The 18055-nt window shown below is 37.5% G+C and overlaps 1 protein-coding gene across 1 annotated transcript; it reads right to left on the bottom strand.

The window, feature by feature from the left end:
- Positions 1 to 116: 116 nt before the first annotated feature.
- LOC149025473 (RNA polymerase II subunit B1 CTD phosphatase RPAP2-like protein) lies at positions 117 to 17353 on the bottom strand. Its single transcript, XM_089145692.1, is given in 9 exon segments — positions 117 to 494; positions 11430 to 11588; positions 12188 to 12451; positions 13018 to 13205; positions 13306 to 13420; positions 13422 to 13993; positions 14452 to 15144; positions 15269 to 15335; positions 17207 to 17353. Coding segments are annotated over 7 exon segments (1995 nt in total). The 5' UTR covers positions 15044 to 15144; positions 15269 to 15335; positions 17207 to 17353; the 3' UTR covers positions 117 to 389.
- Between the last annotated feature and the right edge of the window lie 702 nt (positions 17354 to 18055).

Genomic DNA, 18055 nt, shown 5'->3' with positions numbered 1-18055 from the left:
AATCAAAAGGACAGAGTTATCCTCCTTCCTTTCCATTCACTGTTAGATTTTCCAATTGGCTAGTCAGAGGGTATAATCGAAAATATAATAGAACAGTTCATAAAAAGACCATCCAAAACAAACTTTTGGAAGACCTGACAACCTTTGATTTCTTCTCCGTGTTACAACCGCGTATACAAATTTACTTCTTTCCGAGAGTCACTGAAAGTAATTCATACTGGACATTTTTTCAAGAAAAGAGTACCATGTACATATAGATGGTCCGCATCAACATGGTAAAACTCACATGAACCCAGCAAGGTGAGAGGAGTCTTCTTCTCCCATACTCTTCAGTGTGAAGGATTAACTGAACACTAGGGGACTAATGGACGATACCAATATGTCTTCGATTAAGCACCGCTTTGAGTAGAGAACTCAGGTAACCGACCAAGAGGAATAAAGAGATCTTTCATGGTCTCATACTCTTCAACACTAATTCCTCCACCATCTAGCACCTGCTTCAGAGAGAACGACAGGAAAATGAGAATTGAGAACATAATGGGCAGAACAATTATTCCGCGAGAGCAGAAGGCAACAGTAGTTTTCCTCTTTTCTTTTTCATTTTTTGGGTGAGAGATTGCGGCGATGAATACCAGCCTGAGAAAGAGTATATCAGAGCTGGTACACTCAACTCGCAAATCAATATTGCGTGGATTAATGTTTGTGTAAGATTCGAAATCTTCCACTGAACTCCAAAATTTTGGAAGAAAACACCATGCAAATATAGATCATTTCTAGAGTCAGAAGTAAACAAAAATTTAAACAAACCACTGAAAATATTCTACATTTAACGCCTTCCCAATGGAAGTAAATTTTAGCATTTTTTTACCACTCTTTCTTTACAAACTCCTATACCTTTCTATTTTTCATCTTCAATCTTCCACCACCTTGTCCTTTTATTATTCCATGCATTACCATCCTAAGTATGTGGAATATAATTAAGGAAATTTTTCAAAGCCACCCTGAACAAATCAATTTATTAATCAGATTCCCTATTACTATCACCATTGGTCTCAAATAGTTTTTATTTATCCATTTACACTATTACCCCACATTTAAGTTTAAAAACACTACAGCCATGAGCCATATCTCCCAAACTGTGTGAGGCCTTATAATTGGGAGAGGCTGCAACCTGAAAAAGGAAGGGAAGAAGCTTAACAAGGTAACCTAAATTCTTCTAAGTCTCATTCCCTTTGCTGTATCTGAGAAACATGTAGCAGCAGCAGCTTCTCTCTTGCCATCCCCTTCCTCTGAACCTTTATGCATTTTACTAAATCATGGCAGGATCTAAAACTCTTACCCATCCATGATAGTTCTATGAAACTCTAAACTAGTCTCCACACCATGCAAATTCAATAAGATTATTAGCACCGCTCCAAGAAAACTAAGTGATAGGGAAGGAACAAACAACTCAATCACAATGTTGACAATAACAACATAAACAAATCTATTCTTCCCCTTCTTGAGTGAACCTGTTAGGAAACAAACAAATAGAGATTCTTGCAGGCAATTCATCGAATATTATAGGGGCGATATCTTTTGTTCATAACTTGGTTGCAAATTATACCACAAACACATCTATAAGCATTTCCACAAAATCACAAACTTATAACACAAAGGAATTTTAGCGTTGAAAACCTCTCCGAAGTGAAGAGGAAGAACCATGGGATCATAGTTCACAAAAAAAAAAATCCACAATCACCCAAGTTGGGAATACAAGGGTCTCCTCTAGTTAAAAATAGAAAAAATAGAGGAAAACATCAAAAATCATCAAGAACAACAGTTCTTGGCATACACCATTGTATGAACTCCAATAATGAATGAAACTAAGATGTTTCAGATAGATCTCAAAAAATAGAGGCACAAAGGCATACAAGTCGCTCTGATTCTCTAGTCCAAATTTCTTCTCAATCGGACATCAGATGACGTCGGATGAAGACTTCGATCAAAATTGGACAGGGCACACTCAAAAAGGGGATTGGAGCTCTTTCCTTTCTATATCGGGATTTTTTTCCATCTCAATTTATTCCTTAACAAAACAAGCATTTAGTCTCACTTTTAAGTTGGAGCTCTTTCCTCTCTATTTTTTGATTTCTTCCTTCAACAAACATGCAATTAGTCCCTCTTTTAACTTCTTAAAAAAAGACACACTAAAATGCCGTTCCATAAAGCATATGGGCTAACTCAAGTAATGGGCCATTCTCCATTTTAGTTGAGTTGTCCGTTCCTTCCCCCATCATAGTGGTATAAGAGCTTCCAGGTTGGTTGTTAGATCACAACAACAACAAGAATAAGCCTTTTCTCAACTAAATGGGGTTGACTACATGGATTCTTCCCTCCAATCAGTTTTATTTGAGGCCATGTTAGATACAAGGCCTCAGCTATACATATCCTTTCTCACCACTTCTGTTAAGGTTATTTTAGGTCTACCCCTACCTCTCCTAGTTCCTTCAATTTAGGTTATATCACTTCTTTATATAGGGCATTTATAGGCTTCCATTGAACATAGTCATGTCACCTCAAAAGACTTTCTCGTAGCATATCACTTATGAGAGCAACTCCCAGACCAACTATAATATGATCATTCTTTATCTTATCCTTCCTAGTTTTGCCACTCATTCATCTTAGCATTCTCATTTCTGCTACAATGAGTTTATCTACATGATTTTTTCTAATAGCCCAACACTCTACACCGTACATCATAGCTGGTCGAACGACAATCTTATAAAATTTTCCTTTAAGCTTTAATATATACATCAATCACACAAAACCCCGAACGCACCTCTCCACTTTATCCATCCTATTTTGATTCTTTGGGAAACATCATCCTCTATATCACCTCATTTATTTATGATTGAACCAAGATACTTAAAACAATTACTCTGAGGAATCTCTTTATCGTCAAGTTTCATCACCTAATTTTCTGCCTGATCATGACTAAAGTTACAAACTAGATATTTTGTTTTCGTTCTACTTAGTTTAAAACCTCTTGATTCCAAAGTTGTTCTCCATGATTCTAACTTGGTAGTAATCCATACTTGAGTCTCATTTATCAACACATAGCATACACCATGGAACCTCATCTTAAATGTCTTTGATTAATTCATCTATTATAAGTGCAAACAAATATGGGCTTAAAGTTGATCACTTATATAGCTCAATTGTAATTGGGAATTCATTACTGTCTCCCCCCCCCTCCAACTGTTCTTACACTTGTCACTGAACTATCATACATATTCTTTTCTCTAGTATTTGCCAAATTAACGTTCAAGGAACTCTAGCATTAGCTTTTTCTAGGTCAATGAATACCATATGAAGGTCTTTCCTACACTCTCTATAACTTTCCATAAGTCTCCTAATTAGGTAAATAGTCTCTATTGTAGATCTTCCTAACATAAACCCAAATTGGTTCTCCGTAATTGGGGTTAAGAGTCTCAAGCGGGTTTCAATTACTCTCCTATAATCTCATACTTCATAGAATGGCTCATCAGTTTAATGCCTCTATAGTTATTACAACTTTGAATATCTCATTTATTTTTGTAAATTGGAACCACAATGCTTCTCCTCCATTCATTTGGCATTTTCCCTGGGCTCATAATCTTATAAAATAACTTAGTCAACCAAGTCAGCCCAGGGTTCCTAAGCTCTTCCATACTTCTATTGGGATTTCATCAAGGCCTTGTGTTTTGCCTAGTTTCATCCTCCTTAACTAGTACTTTACCATCTCCACTCTTAATACATCTAACATGGTCAAGATCTCTACTCTTCCTATCCCTTATTTTAGCTATATTATAGATAGATTTTCCTCTTCCTCAATACTCAACTTATTATATAACTCATCATACTTTTTCTCCATTGTTTTCCCACAATTTTCTTAGCTTCATTTCTAACCAACCTATACCTTTGAAGATCCTCAACATCCTTAGTCCTTTTTGTCATGTCTTAAAATTAGCTTTCTTATTCTTATTGACAGCTTCAACCTCACTATCCCACCACCAAGTCTCTCTATAAGAATGTAACTTTCCTTTTGATTCACTTAAGACATTTTTAGCCACCTTTTTTATACACGTAGCCATCTCATTCCACATCGCATTTGTGTCCCCCTCAAAACCCCACTTTTCTTGTTTGACTATTTTATTAGCGAAGGATTTCAAGTGCTTTCTTTTAATGTTCCATCATCTTATCCTAGGATAGTTAACCTTGCACCTTTTATGAGTTTTTGAGATTATGCATATATCCAAGACCACAAGTTTATGTTGTGGTATCACCTTGCAATCATTGCACAACAATCTATTAGTCCTTCTAATTAAAAAGAAATCTATTTGGCTTCTATAATATCCACTTTTGAAAGTAAAATGTTCCTCTCTTTTTGAAGTAAGTATTTACAATAGATAGACCAAAGCAACAACAAAATCTAAAATTGAGATCTCTTCCTAACTCCTCTCTCCAAAACCATAACTTCTATGAACAATCTCATAGCCTCTATGATCTTTTCCAATATGTCCATTTAGATCACCCCTTATGATAATCTTTTCTCTTTGACAAATCCCTTGCATTAATCCATCCATATTTTCCCAAAATTTTAACTTCAAACCTCATCCAATCCTACTTGAGGTGCATACGCACAAATTTTATCTACAATCTATTTCTCCATAACAAGCTCGATAGCAATATTCTTATCACCTACTCTTTTAACATCCACCAGATCATTCTTAACACATTTTATCCACTATTATGCCTACTCCATTTTTATTAGTTTTATCCCCAGCATACTGAAGTTTAAAGTCATCCAACTCTTTAGCTTTTTTACCCTTCCATCTAATCTCTTGATTGCAAGCTATATTAATCCTTATTTTCCTCATAACATCTATCAATTGTAAGCTTTTACCTGTTAAAGATCCTATGTTTTAAGATGCTAATCTAATCCTATGTTTCTATACTAGCTTCTTTACCCGCTCATCCACAGCACGGGAACCATTGCCTACTATCACCAAATCTGGGCTTGTGCGATGTGTCGCTTACAAGGGACACCCTAACTAACCCTTGCCCACTTATCACTACACCTGGGCCATAGTGTAGCGCATCCCTTCTTTTGTCGGGGGACACCCTAGCATAACATGTTTCATATAAGGTCAAATCCATAAAAAGGGTTTGGCTAGATTTTTTTTCTGATGCCAATTGTTGACCTGACGCACCAACCCTCCTCCTTTACCCGAGCTTGGGACCGCCAGCAAACACTGGTAGAGTTAGGTTGTTTGTCAGTGTTTGCTTAACTTAAACAACAGAGACAGACACAAGTAGAATGGTGACTTTAAATGGTTCTGATTATTATATTTGAAAAGGGAAGATGGAAGACCTTCTTTATGTAAGGAATTTTTATTTGCTTGTATTTGCTAGTGAGAAGCCTAAAAATAGAACAGATGAAGAATGGACTATTTTCCAGACATATATATGGCTACACAAGACAATGGGTGACTGATAATGTTTAACCATATTAGTGGAGAAACACATCCACACTATTTTTTATCAAACGGATCAAGGCTTTGAGCATTTGTATAAGGGAACTCCACATAGAATAATAAATTGAATTTTTTTCAAGCAGATTAAGGCTTAATCAAATTATTAATCAATTGGAACTCCAATGACAGATCACTTGTTGAGGATTCAAGTTTTATGGCTTTTTGGTTCTTTACCACTCTCTTAGGAAACATTTAGAACTTCATTATCTAACTCAGCTTCAAATAGTGTAATCTTAATGGATTTGGCCAAAAGTAGTATTTTGAATGAAGAGATGAGATGAGAAGAACATTACAAGGTACCTCTTCACAATCAGATGCTTAAGTTGTCGAGAAAAAGGGGAGGAATAAAAGTAGAGGCCAAGCATGAGTAAGTCTAAGAGTTTGCCAATGTTGAGTGTTACCATTGTGGTTTGAAAGGTCACACAAAAATGTATTGCCAGAAGCTGAAGAGAGAAAATAAAAAGGAAAAAGACAGAGAAGAAGATGATGACATAAATGATGATAGAGTTGCTACCACTTCCGATGATTTTCTCATTATCTTTGAGAATGATGTTGTGAATTTTGTGTGTCAGGAGACTAATGGGGTGATTAACAGTGGTGCTTCAATACATGCTACATCTCGAAAGAATTTTTTTACATCTTACATACCAAGTGACTATGGGGTTGTAAAGATGGAAAATGATGGTTTGGTCAAGCTTATTGACATTTGAGATGTTTATTTGGAAACCAATATTGGGACAAGGTTGATTCTCAAATATGTGAAACATATGCCTAACATCCTTTTGAATTTAATTTCTGCAGGCAAGCTAAATGATGAAGGGTATTGTAGTACCTTTAGAAATGGCTAGTGGAAGCTCACCAAGGGTGCTATAGTTATGGCAAGAGGTAAGATGATTTCATCATTGTATTTGACGCAAACAAATCTCTCCAAGGGCATTATAAATGCAATGGAGAATGAAGGTACAATTGAGTTGTCGCACAAGAGGCTTGGTCACGTGAGTGAGAAGGGAATGATGATGTTATCCAAGAAGAATCTCTTATCCGAAATGAAAAGTACACATTTAAAGAAGTGTGCTTATTGCTTGGCAGGTAAACAAAATAGAGTTTCCTTAAAAATTCCACTCCTTTAAGAAAGAAAGATGGACTTAATTTAGTACATTCAGATGTGTGTGGTCCTATGAAAACAAGAACCCTTGGAGGCTCTCTTTATTTTGTGACATTCATTGATGATCATTCAAGGAAGTTGTGGGTCTTCAACTTGAAGACAAAGGATCAAGTGCTTGTTGTATTCAAGCAATTTCAAGCTTTAGTTGAGAGAGAAACTAGAAAGAAGCTGAAGCACATTCACACAAATAATGAGGGGGAGTATAGAGGACCGTTTGATGTTTATTGTAGAGAACAAGGAATTCGGCATCAAAAGACATCTCCGAAAACTCCTTAGTTGAATGGTTTGGCTGAAAGAATGAACAGGATATTGGTGAAGAGAGTCAAATGTTTGGTTTCATATGCAGGGTTGCCAAGATCCTTTTGGGGTGAGGCTTTGAGTACAGTTGTGCATGTTTTGAATCTGACACCATTTGTTTCATTACAGTTTGATGTGCCAAACAGAGTATGAACAGATAAGGATGCTTCTTATGATCATTTGTGTGTTTTTGGATGCAAAGCATATGTCCATGATCCCAAATATGAGAGGTCTAGACTTGATGCCAAGACACGACAACGTATATTTTTCGGTTATGGTCAAGATGAATTTGGCTATAAGTTATATGATCCAATTTATAAGAAAATTGTTAGAAACAGGGATGTCTTTATAGAGGATGAGACCATAAAGGACATTCACAAGATGGAAAAGATTGTGCCTAAGCATAGTGGTGATTTGATTGACTTGCATCCAATTCCTCCAATAGTGGTGCCAGAACATGTTGGAGACGAAGTTTAAGATGAACAACAAGGTCCAAATGATGCAGATTCTCCCATAGAAATTAAGACAGATGATAGTTTTCAAAAGGAATCACCAATACCAGAAGCTACATCACCTATTCCACTTGGGAGGTCTACTAGAGACTGACAGCCTTCCTCATGATATTTTGGTGATGAGTATGTGCTACTAACAAATGGGGGAGAACCAGTGTGCTTTGAAGAAGCAATGGAAGATGTACATAAGAATAAGTGGATTGAAGCCATACAAGATGAGATGAAATCCTTGCATGAGAATCACACTTTTAAATTAGTAAAGTTGCCTAAGGCTGCGTTTGTTTGCTAGAATAAAGGTGGGGTGGGAAAATTCTTGAAAAAGTGTAGATTTCTTACTTTTCCCTTAAATCCCAAAATTGTAGATTGTTTGGTTGCTTGGGGTGGGAAAGTGACAGACAAGCTTCCTTGAATCAAAGAAACTTGTCTGGTGAGGTGGCAGTCCAACTTTCCCACCCCTAGGCTTTTTAAAACCCCACAAATTTGGTGGGATTTTGTGGAAAATTTTGGAAAAGTAAAAAGTGGGACCCACCACTATCAATTTTCCACAAAAGGCTGCGTTTGTTTGACAAGGTCGCCCCACTAACATGTGGGTCCCCATGTGTAGTGGGGTGAGGGAGAAGAATAGGAAAGGAAAGGGTTTTGTGGAAAAGTAATAGTGGTGGGTCCCACTTTTTACTTTTCCCATTTTTTCCACAAAGTCCCACCAAATATGTGGGGTTTTAAAATGGCATGGGGTGGGAAAGTTGGGCTGCCACATCAGCAGACAAGTTTCCTTGAATCAAGGAAACTTGTCTTTCACTTTCCCACCCCAAGCAATCAAACAATCTACCATTTTGGGATTTAAGGGAAAAGTAAGAAATCTACACTCTTTTCAAGAATTTTCCCACCCCACATTTATTCCAGCAAACAAACGCAGCCTAAGGGAAAAAGGGCTTTGAAGAACTAGTGGATGTATAAAGTAAAACAGAAGGAACACTCTTTACATCCACGATACAAAGCTAGATTGGTTGTTAAAGGTTTCAGTCAAAGGAAGGGTATTGGTTTTGATGAGAATTTCCGGGGGGGCCCTCGGTTGCGCCGCTGCGGGTTGACAGTGCGGCCCCCTCCTGTGATTGGTGTTTCGGTTCAGATGAAAGGAAAAGAGGATTATGTATATAAGTTGAGGAAAAGTCACAGGCACCAAGGCAATGGTATAAGAAGTTTGAGTTAGTTAGCGGGGAGCAAGGCTACAAGAAAACATCTTCTGATCATTGAGTTTTTGTTCCAAAAATTTTTGATGATGATTTTATAATTCTTTTGCTCAATGTGGATGATATATTGATTGTTGGCAGGAATCTAGAATTACTAATTTGAAGGAGTTAAGCAAGTCTTTTGCTATGAAAGACTTGGGGCCAGCAAAGCAAATTCTTGGTATAAGAATCATTCGAGATAGAGATGCAAAAAAGTTGTGGTTATCTCAGGAGAAGTACATTGAAAAGGTCCTTCAGAAATTCAAGATAGACAAGGCTAAAGTGGCTAGTTCTACTCTTGCTACTAAATTGAGTACCAAACAAAGTCCTTCTACAGTTGAAGAAAAGGAAGACATGGAGAGAGTTCCATATGCCTCTACGGTAGGGAGTTTGATGTGTGCCATGGTTTGCAGGAGGTCAGATATAGCTCATGTTGTTGGTGTATTTCTCTCTCAAGTCTAAGAAGAGAGCGAGCATTAGAATGTTGTTAAGTTGATTATGAGATATTTTCGTGATACTTCAGATTTAAAGCTTGGGTTTGGAAATGAAAAACCTCTTTTAATTGGCTACACAAATGCAGATATGGCAAAGGATGTTGATTCTAGGAAATCTACCTCAGGTTATTTGATTACTTTCTATTATTGAGACATAGTTTATTGCAGCAATAGAAGCTTGTAAAGAGTTGCTAGATGAAGAAATTTTTGGAGGAGCTTGCTTTCAAGCAAGATCAGTATATACTATATTGTGATAGTCAGAGTGCCATACACCTTGGTAAGAATTCAACTTTTCATGCTAGATCAAACCGTATTGATGTTAGATACCATTGAATCAAAGATGTGTTGATTTCCAAGTTGTTAAAAATTGTGAAAATCCATATTGATCAGAATAGTTTTGACATCACAACGAAGGCTCTACCAAGGGAGAAGCTTCAAGTTTGTAGTTCGATCGCCAGGCTGGCGGGTCCCTCGACATAGTTGGGAGGGGGAGATTTGTTGGGTTGGGTTTCTCTCCATGTGGAGGATGGCCCATTTACTTGAGTTAGCCCATATGCTTTATGGAAAGGCATTTTAATTTTTTTATTTATTAGAAGTTAAAAGTGAAACTAAATGCTTGTTTTGTTAACGAAGAAATAGAGAAGGAAAAAAATTCCCAAAATAGAGAGAAAAGAGCTCCAATCCCGTTTTTTAGTGTGCCTTATTCAGTTTCAATCAAACTCTTCATCAGATGGTCATCTGGTGTCCGATTGACCTGAAATTTGGAGTGGAGGTTGGTGACTTCTAGTTCTTCAAATCCTACCATGGGATTGTGAATATGAGCTTGAAAAATCAGTGCAATTTGTACGCATTTTTGCCTCTATTTTTTGTAAGATCTGAAACTTCTTAATTTCATTCATTATTAGAGTTCATACGATGGTGTATGCCAAGAACTGTTGTTCTTGATGAATGTTGATGCTTTCCTCCAGTTTTAACTAGAGAAAATCCATGTATTCCCTATTTTGATGATTAGTGGGTTTTTTTGTGGACTACGGTCCCGTGGTTTTTCCTCTTCACATCGGAGAGGTTTTCCAAGTTAAAATTCATTTGTGTTCTGTGTTTGTAATTTTGTGGAAATGCTTATAAATGTATTTGTGGAAATAGTTTGTGATATAATTTGCAACCAAGATGTGAGCAAAAGATATTGCCCACATACTGTTCGATAAATTGCCTGCAAGAATCTCTATTTGTTTGTTTCCTAACAGGTTAACTCAAGAAAGGGAAGAATTGATTTGTTTCCTCTATAATTGTCAACTTGCGGTTCAGTTGTTCGTTCCTTCCCCATCACCACGAGATGTCAAACAAGCAAGAAGATTACATTTATAAGTGTACACAATATCTCAAAAAAGCAATAATACCCAAATAGTGGGAGAAAAAAAACAAGCAACAGAGACCCATAACAATCAAGAGGGCATGCCTCAGTCACAAAGAGAAATCCAGCCATATCAACTATTGAGACATGAAGGAATGGAGATGGGGCAGAAATATGGAACTCTTTCTGTGTGTAGATATGAAGGCCAAGGAGAGTTGAAAACTCATGACCTCTTTTAATTGCTATGCATTGATCCTTGCAACAAAGCCAACATGTACAAAAAGTTTATAACATCCATCAGATGCAGATGATGTTTCTTCCCAACTGAAGATTGAATCCAGGTATCTCAACCATAAGACCATTCCTTCCTCTCCCCCCCCCCCCCCCAAAAAAATAATAATAATAATAAAAAGATGCTCCCCAGTCAAACCAGATGAACATACCACGACCTCAATGCCAACCAAGGATACTTCAACACAGTTTTTTATGCAACACATCAATGTTTAATTTGCATTGTTCTTAGGTAAGTATAATGTTGATCAAATTGGAGGGCCTCCAAAGCCATGACCCACTATCTCCATTCTATACCCTAAAGGAAATTAGGGCAAGGGTTCTCGAAGCCCCTCGATAAAGTAATGGGATCATTTTTTCAGGACACAGAAAAAACAAATAAAAAGAATCGGTCAGGAGGAGACTGAAACCCCTGCGGCTATTGCCCAGAGACACTGACATTTTCATGGGAATTTAACAAATAAAATACCTTTTAGATATTGATAAAAATAATCAGTAACATTTATTAGATCCCAACGATGGATAACCTCACCTTGTGAAGCAGCATCTTCCTACTAGTCATGTATCCAGTAAGTGCAGGCAATCTAGACACTGAAAGAGCATCAAGAAACAGTAGGATAATAACATTCCACTGTTTTGTTCTGAAAGGAGGTAGTGCATCCAGAAATGACATAGTCTCCAGCAAGTGTCCCTGCATAAGAATATTCTTGTCATTAGAGAAGAAATGAAAAGAACAGAGTTCCTTTGCCTAGAAAGTGTGAGATGGTTTAATTCAATATTTCTACTATAAAAATTATCTCCATAGTGAATTGCAAGAACTGACACATGGCCTCTGAATTTTATATAACTCAGAGCCACTTAGATTGGAAACAATAGAGAAACAACAGGGAGAAAAATAAATTAAGGTGTGAAGGCCCCAGAGGTAAGGGCATATATATATATATATATATAAAAAAAAAAGAAATGTAGGGTAGCTTGGTGCAGGTGGGACCTATGTAGGAACTACACCACCACATGTTTCTTTGGATGAGTTTACACCACCACACGTTATTTCCCACTCCAATATTAGTTTGGACCAGGACACAGAAAAAAGTTAGTAGAACTCTTGCTTATATATATCCTAATTCCAGAGTTTGTGTCCAGCCAACAAAAAGAAATTATATGGGATGAACCAGGTTCAGAAGAAGCCAAAGAAAGCAACACACGCATATACTTCAAAAACACCTTGAAAAAATACTATAACATACATAAGTATACAGATTAATAATTAATAAAGTTCAGAATGGATACCAAGCCTTGTTCCAAAGAAGATATGGGAGTTGGCAGCCTCAAATCCATAGCTAGGCCTGGCAACGCCAGAGCAAGACAACTAGCTAAAGTTTGCTTGATCTCAGATGACCGGCCATCACTCAGGACTTGCTTGCTAGGGTACTCCCTTCCATTAACCATTGAAAACTCTTCATAGGCACTTACATCCCTTCCATATATGTATGCCAAAGAGGATGATGTAACCCAGCCAAATAGTGCCATGTACATGGTCGCAAATGATGATAACTATAACATAAAAATATAGTTATATTAGAACATAACATTGTCACTTCAAGTAATCCAACAGATTGTGTTTCATGAGACAGCATTTACTAGCCTACCAAGTAAGCAAGGTGGAGGGAAGTGAGTGGTCCTATATCTGGAGAAGTGAAGTGAAGGTAGAGCAGTCATTTAAAAGAAAAAATCACAATAGTTGTTCAAAAGCAAAAGAAAGTGACAAATCAACCATGAGGGAGGGTGAGGGACAACGAAGGTGGCAACCATACACTTCCTCCAGGAGAAATGTGGTAGTTTGAGAGGTATTTATTTCATTGGTCATTGAGACAAACATAAACACGGAAACACCATAAGAACAAAAACATCACCCTTCACTTCTTTGCACGTATATTTATTTCTCATACTTCATTTCCAGGTAATTCAAGCATTGAAGGAGGGAAAATCAAGGTGACACCAAGAAGGCATCAAGCCATTAGGAGACAGCCCAATTTCCAGCAAAGAGATTTAAGCTGCCAAATGCAAATAAGCTTGTTGATTCCTTAGTTAAAAATGACATCAAGGCGTGACAGACTTACATCCAGGCTGAAGCCCTCCGGCACTTTGTCGTACCAGGAGTCATAATACATTTTGTCATGTAAGTCAAAATGCGCAAACCCAGGTGGCTGTTCTGACCTAATCAGCTCTTCTTCGTGCACACTGTCCTCAGAATCTTGACTATCAGCAACGTGTGTATGGGACAAAATTTTAATACCAGCTTCCATTACTTTTGTGTTGTGTTCGAGAGAAAGAGATAACAGGGGAGTTCAGTAAAATACACAACTTTTAAAACCAGAAAACTAACAAAATGAAGAAAAAGTAATTACCAGCATTTGAGGCATCAGATTCACAAGAAGCAACAGCTTCTGCTGCCTGACTCAGTGCAGCTGCACAGGCTTCTGCTGATGCAAACCGTGCAGAAACTTCATCATCTTCCATATTCCAATTTGGATGAGCTATGATCATCCTTCAGCCCTTTCCCCATCTGTTTCTCACTACATATATTTCTATTTTCCTCATTGCCGATATTTCCCTCATCGGCCCAGGAAACTTTACGAACTGATTTCTTACCACCTGAACACTTTAAAGACGATTTTAACTTGTTTCCAATGGATTGAGTTATTTCTTCGACGCCAACTTCTCTTTTGGATTCTATAGGAGCAGTGCCACAAGCACTTAGGCCAGGGCCCAAAGAGGAAGAAATGTTTTCTGATATGGCTGACAAGGTTGTACCACTGACTTCCCCTTTTGGTTCATCCAATTGAGGAAGAGAACCATTCAACATCTGGAAGGGATCAGGGGATGTCTTCGAGGGGTTAGATTCATCCCCCATACCCTTACTATTTGCCTCCCCTTCTTTTGATTCTCTAAACTTAGTTCCGGAATCATCAACTAAAGGGGAACAAGAGCTTTTAAGATTGTTAAATGGATCCCCTATGGTTACAACACTGGTAAAGTCCATCTCATTTGCCACTTTTGGACCCTTCTTCGGTTTGGGAGGTCCAGTTTTAGACCCTGCAATATGAGATGCAAATTAATTCCATCAAATAGCCAGAGTAAGCCGCAAGAAACCCATGACAGAAATTAACATGTGGTAGAAGATAGGAAAAGAACCAACAACACACACAGTTTGCAGGATAAGAATAGTTTTTCTTTTTAGGGGCTGCTGGAGCAGCGACTAGGGGTGGGAACCAACACAACATATAGCAGTGAATAAATTAATAATGAACTGAAATGAATTGTTTTGAATTACAGACACCTTCATCATGTTGTGTTTTAGACCCTGCAATATGATATGCAAATTTGTCCCATCATATACCCAGAGTAAAACTGTGACAAACCAATACAGGAAAAGAAGAGCTTCTTTTTAGGGGCTAGGGAGCTACAAGAGGAGGTGGTAACCAACAGAACATATAGAGGAGTAGATAAGTTAACAATTAATTGAAAAATAAACTGTTTTGAATTACAGATACCTTCATCATGTTGTTTAAGACGAGAAGACTTGACTTTTAAGCTACGATCCTTGGGGACATAGCCTTCAATTGCATTTGACGGACCAACCCAACTCTCCTTTGACAACTCCCCAACAGCCTTTGTATCCTCTATCTCTTGAATCTTCAAATCAGAGAGCCCTAAATCCCCCTCCTTCCCAAGAACTGATTCATCGGAACTAGAATCACCAAACAAATCCAGAACCTCATTAATCTTTAAAGGGTTTGTGACCAAGCATCTCTCTGGTTGCAAGCTCCCAGCAAATGCGCGGCTATTGATGAGGCAACCGGAAGAACAGTACATGTAGGTTTCTTGTAGGTCATAGACCTTGTGCTCCCTAAGAGAAATGCGATACCGGCCCTTCATAGGCTGTTCCAATGGTAGATGGTTGTTGCAGAGGGGGTAGCCACAGAGTTCAGAGATAGACCGCTCAATCACTACATCATTGTAGTCACTTTGAGACATCAGTGACCCAGCAGCACAGAGTTGCCTCTCACTGCAGACACCATCGAAGAGGAAAAGCTGCAGCTTGTGGACTGCTTCATTTACAGAAAGTATTTTTTCTTTCGCCATTGAAAATTTATGCCTAGCAACTTCAGTTTTGATATGAAACAAGGACTTATGGATTTAACAGAATGTTCAGAACTCTGTTTCACAATCCCTTATTTTTCTTCCTGATGCATTCAGCAGACAAAAACTCCAGTGTTATTTCTGATTTTTACCTATTTTTAAAAATCAATAGCTTCAGACATCCATTAGATAATTCATCAAACATTTTTTTGAGCTTGTGAAGTTAACCTGATCAATGCCGTCAGTAGGTACAAGTGTACTCTTTCTGGCTGCAGACCTTGTTTTCATTTCAAAACTATCAATACAAGACAAGACAACAAAAAAGAGTAAGTGAAACTTGGGAGAAAACACATAAAAATAAATAATGCTTTTTTATGGTAGAGTTTTCAATCTCAAAGAATTCAAGCTCAGTGATCAGCATGCCACTAAACTAGAATCAAGTATATGATTAGAATCTATGAACATTAGTATGCTATCAAACAAATTTTAATCAAAAAGCAGGAACTGGTATGGAAGCTATTATCTTATGCTTATATGCCATTCAAGTTAGCTTTCCCAGAGGATAACGGGTTTCTCACAGGGAGGGAACATGGAGATAACATCTATAGACCCAAAAGTCTTGACATACTAAAAACATCAATTTGAATGAACATAAATACACTGTTTCAGAAACCATAAAACATCAGAAATACTCATAAAAATTAAAGATTATAAGTTACTGATTTCAACTTTCTTTTTGAAAAGAATAGAAATAGCAAAACCAACCAACAACAACAATAAAAAAGTCACTCACATTGTGGCCAGAATGAACAAGTCTAAACATGCAACATAACTTCCACAGAAAGGATTTCCCATATGCAGGGGATGATCCTACATGAAAAAAGGAGGAAAATAATATATTATTTGACTAGTGCTCAGAGGAGCAAAAAATGACAAAACGGACTGGCAAGTCAGAAGTTAAGGAAAGGGCAAAGTGAGGATGGATTACAGGAGAGTGATAAAAAGAGGACCCTTCCTCAAGAACAGAAAAGAAGAAAATGAAAAAAGAGGCAGCCATATTAGTTGAATAAGAAAAGACAGGAATAAGGTAGTGAAGGAAAGAAAAAGAGGTCCTTGTTGAATACTTAAGGTCACAGAAGAAAATGATCTATCCATCAAATAAGTAAATACAATGGTTCAGGTAGAAACGAACTAGTCCACAAGCTAGGTTTTATTAATGCTCACATTCATGGGCTTTGACTATGTGAAATTGCGAGCAATAAAACAAACATAAACCCAGTGGTTTAAGTGATAAGAAAGCCTATCTAGGTGGTTTTCTTCTTCTTCTTCTTCTTTTCTTTTTTTTTTTTTTTTTTGTTTTTTAGTTTTTTTTTACAACCAAAATTTGGCCACAAAGAAAGCAAGTTGGTGTGTCCCCGTTATCTGAGCATATCAGAGTCATTCTAAAACAGACAATATCAATCGCCCATGAATCATTCTCAGCCCCAAATGGAATCCAAGTCCTCTGAGCATGCACGTAGAATACGTGCAAATGTGAAACTCTCGGGTTTCACTTGGGCAGCAGTCATATGTCTGAAGAGAGAGAACGCATGGTCGAATTTGTAGGTACTAAGCATAAGCTCTGATTGTGGAATCCCACACCCATACACCTCTACTAGGAATTCTGTTGAACACATTGCGAGCAGTATCGAGGTCTTTATTACGAGCATAAAATTGATGAGTTAAGTTGTAAATTTTCTTTTTATTAACAATCAAACATAGAGTACTCAAAGAGTGACTACGAAAGAAAGTCGTGACTTGCCACACACTAAAAACAGAAGAAATGCATTAAACAGGACACTGGAAAAAACGAAACTGACAGAATCATCTACAAAACAGAGGCTTAACGTAGACTCAAAAATACTTTCAGATTCAACATGTAAAAAAAATAGAATAACACCCTAGGGGAAAATTAACAGAGAAAGAGGATAATGGGGATTGAATACCTTGAATGGAAATTCCTGACTGGGATTGAAGAATCCACTGTTGGGTTAATGAAATAGACTCACCTCCAAAATATCAAAGCAGAAATAGGGAAGGTTGCAGGCGAAAAGGACTGAATAAATATAACTCAACAGCAATTGTGAAGATCGAGAGAGATCGAGAGAGATCGAGAGAAGGGGGAACCTGAGAGTATGTTCGGTTGCAGAGGTTGAGAGCCTGATCCACACAGGGAGAGAGAAAGCGAGAACCAGAGCGCAATCTAGAGAAGGACGGAAGACGCTGAGAGTGATCCGAGCGAGAAAGAGGAAGGAGAAGTCGAGCGACCAGGCTCGAGAGTTGAAAGCCACTCCTGAGGCTTTTCGTTATTTAGGTTTTTTTTTGCCACGTCTCCGGGCTTATTTCGGTTTTCTTTTAGAGTTTTCGGCTTTTAGCTTTTAGGTCGGTTAATTAAGTTTCAATTTTATCTTTTGTAGAAAGATAACATTCACCCCCAACAAAAAAAAAAAAAAGATTCATAACATACCTATTTGAAAAATGAAAAGATATTTTCTTTTAACTGCAAAAATATACCATGAAAGATGCAACCAAACATTTTAATTTAAGAAAATTCATTTTGCATCAAAATATTTGTATACCCCTTGCACAATCAAAGCAATCCACATAATCCGTATTGCAAGGAAAAAGGTAGAGGATCTGGACTCATTAACAAACAAAATCGATGTTATTTCATGGGCTTAATCTGATCCTCTCCTTGCCAACAAGGATACCTTGCAATTGGGTTTTCCATACCTTTGAGGGTTTTTCTTGCGGTTTTGGATCGCCTCTATCCCCGTCCGTTGTTGATCGGTGGTCATGGGTTGCTTGCAGACATACAATCACATATTATGAAATTCCAAAGGACTCATGGGGAACCTTATCCAAGGCCTAGTCATAACATTATTGAATAACTTGCTTTTTTTCAGATTTTTGTTGATGGATCTTGGGATAGTACTTCAAACAAATACGATAGATGGTGCATCATGTGGGATTATA

This window comes from Hakea prostrata, chromosome 2, assembly GCF_041222555.1.
Source record: "Hakea prostrata isolate BN-2017 chromosome 2, UWA_Hpros_2, whole genome shotgun sequence".
NCBI classification, from domain to species: Eukaryota; Viridiplantae; Streptophyta; class Magnoliopsida; order Proteales; family Proteaceae; genus Hakea; species Hakea prostrata.
Note: the sequence above shows the minus strand (reverse complement) of the source record. Positions and strands in the feature narration are given on the sequence as shown.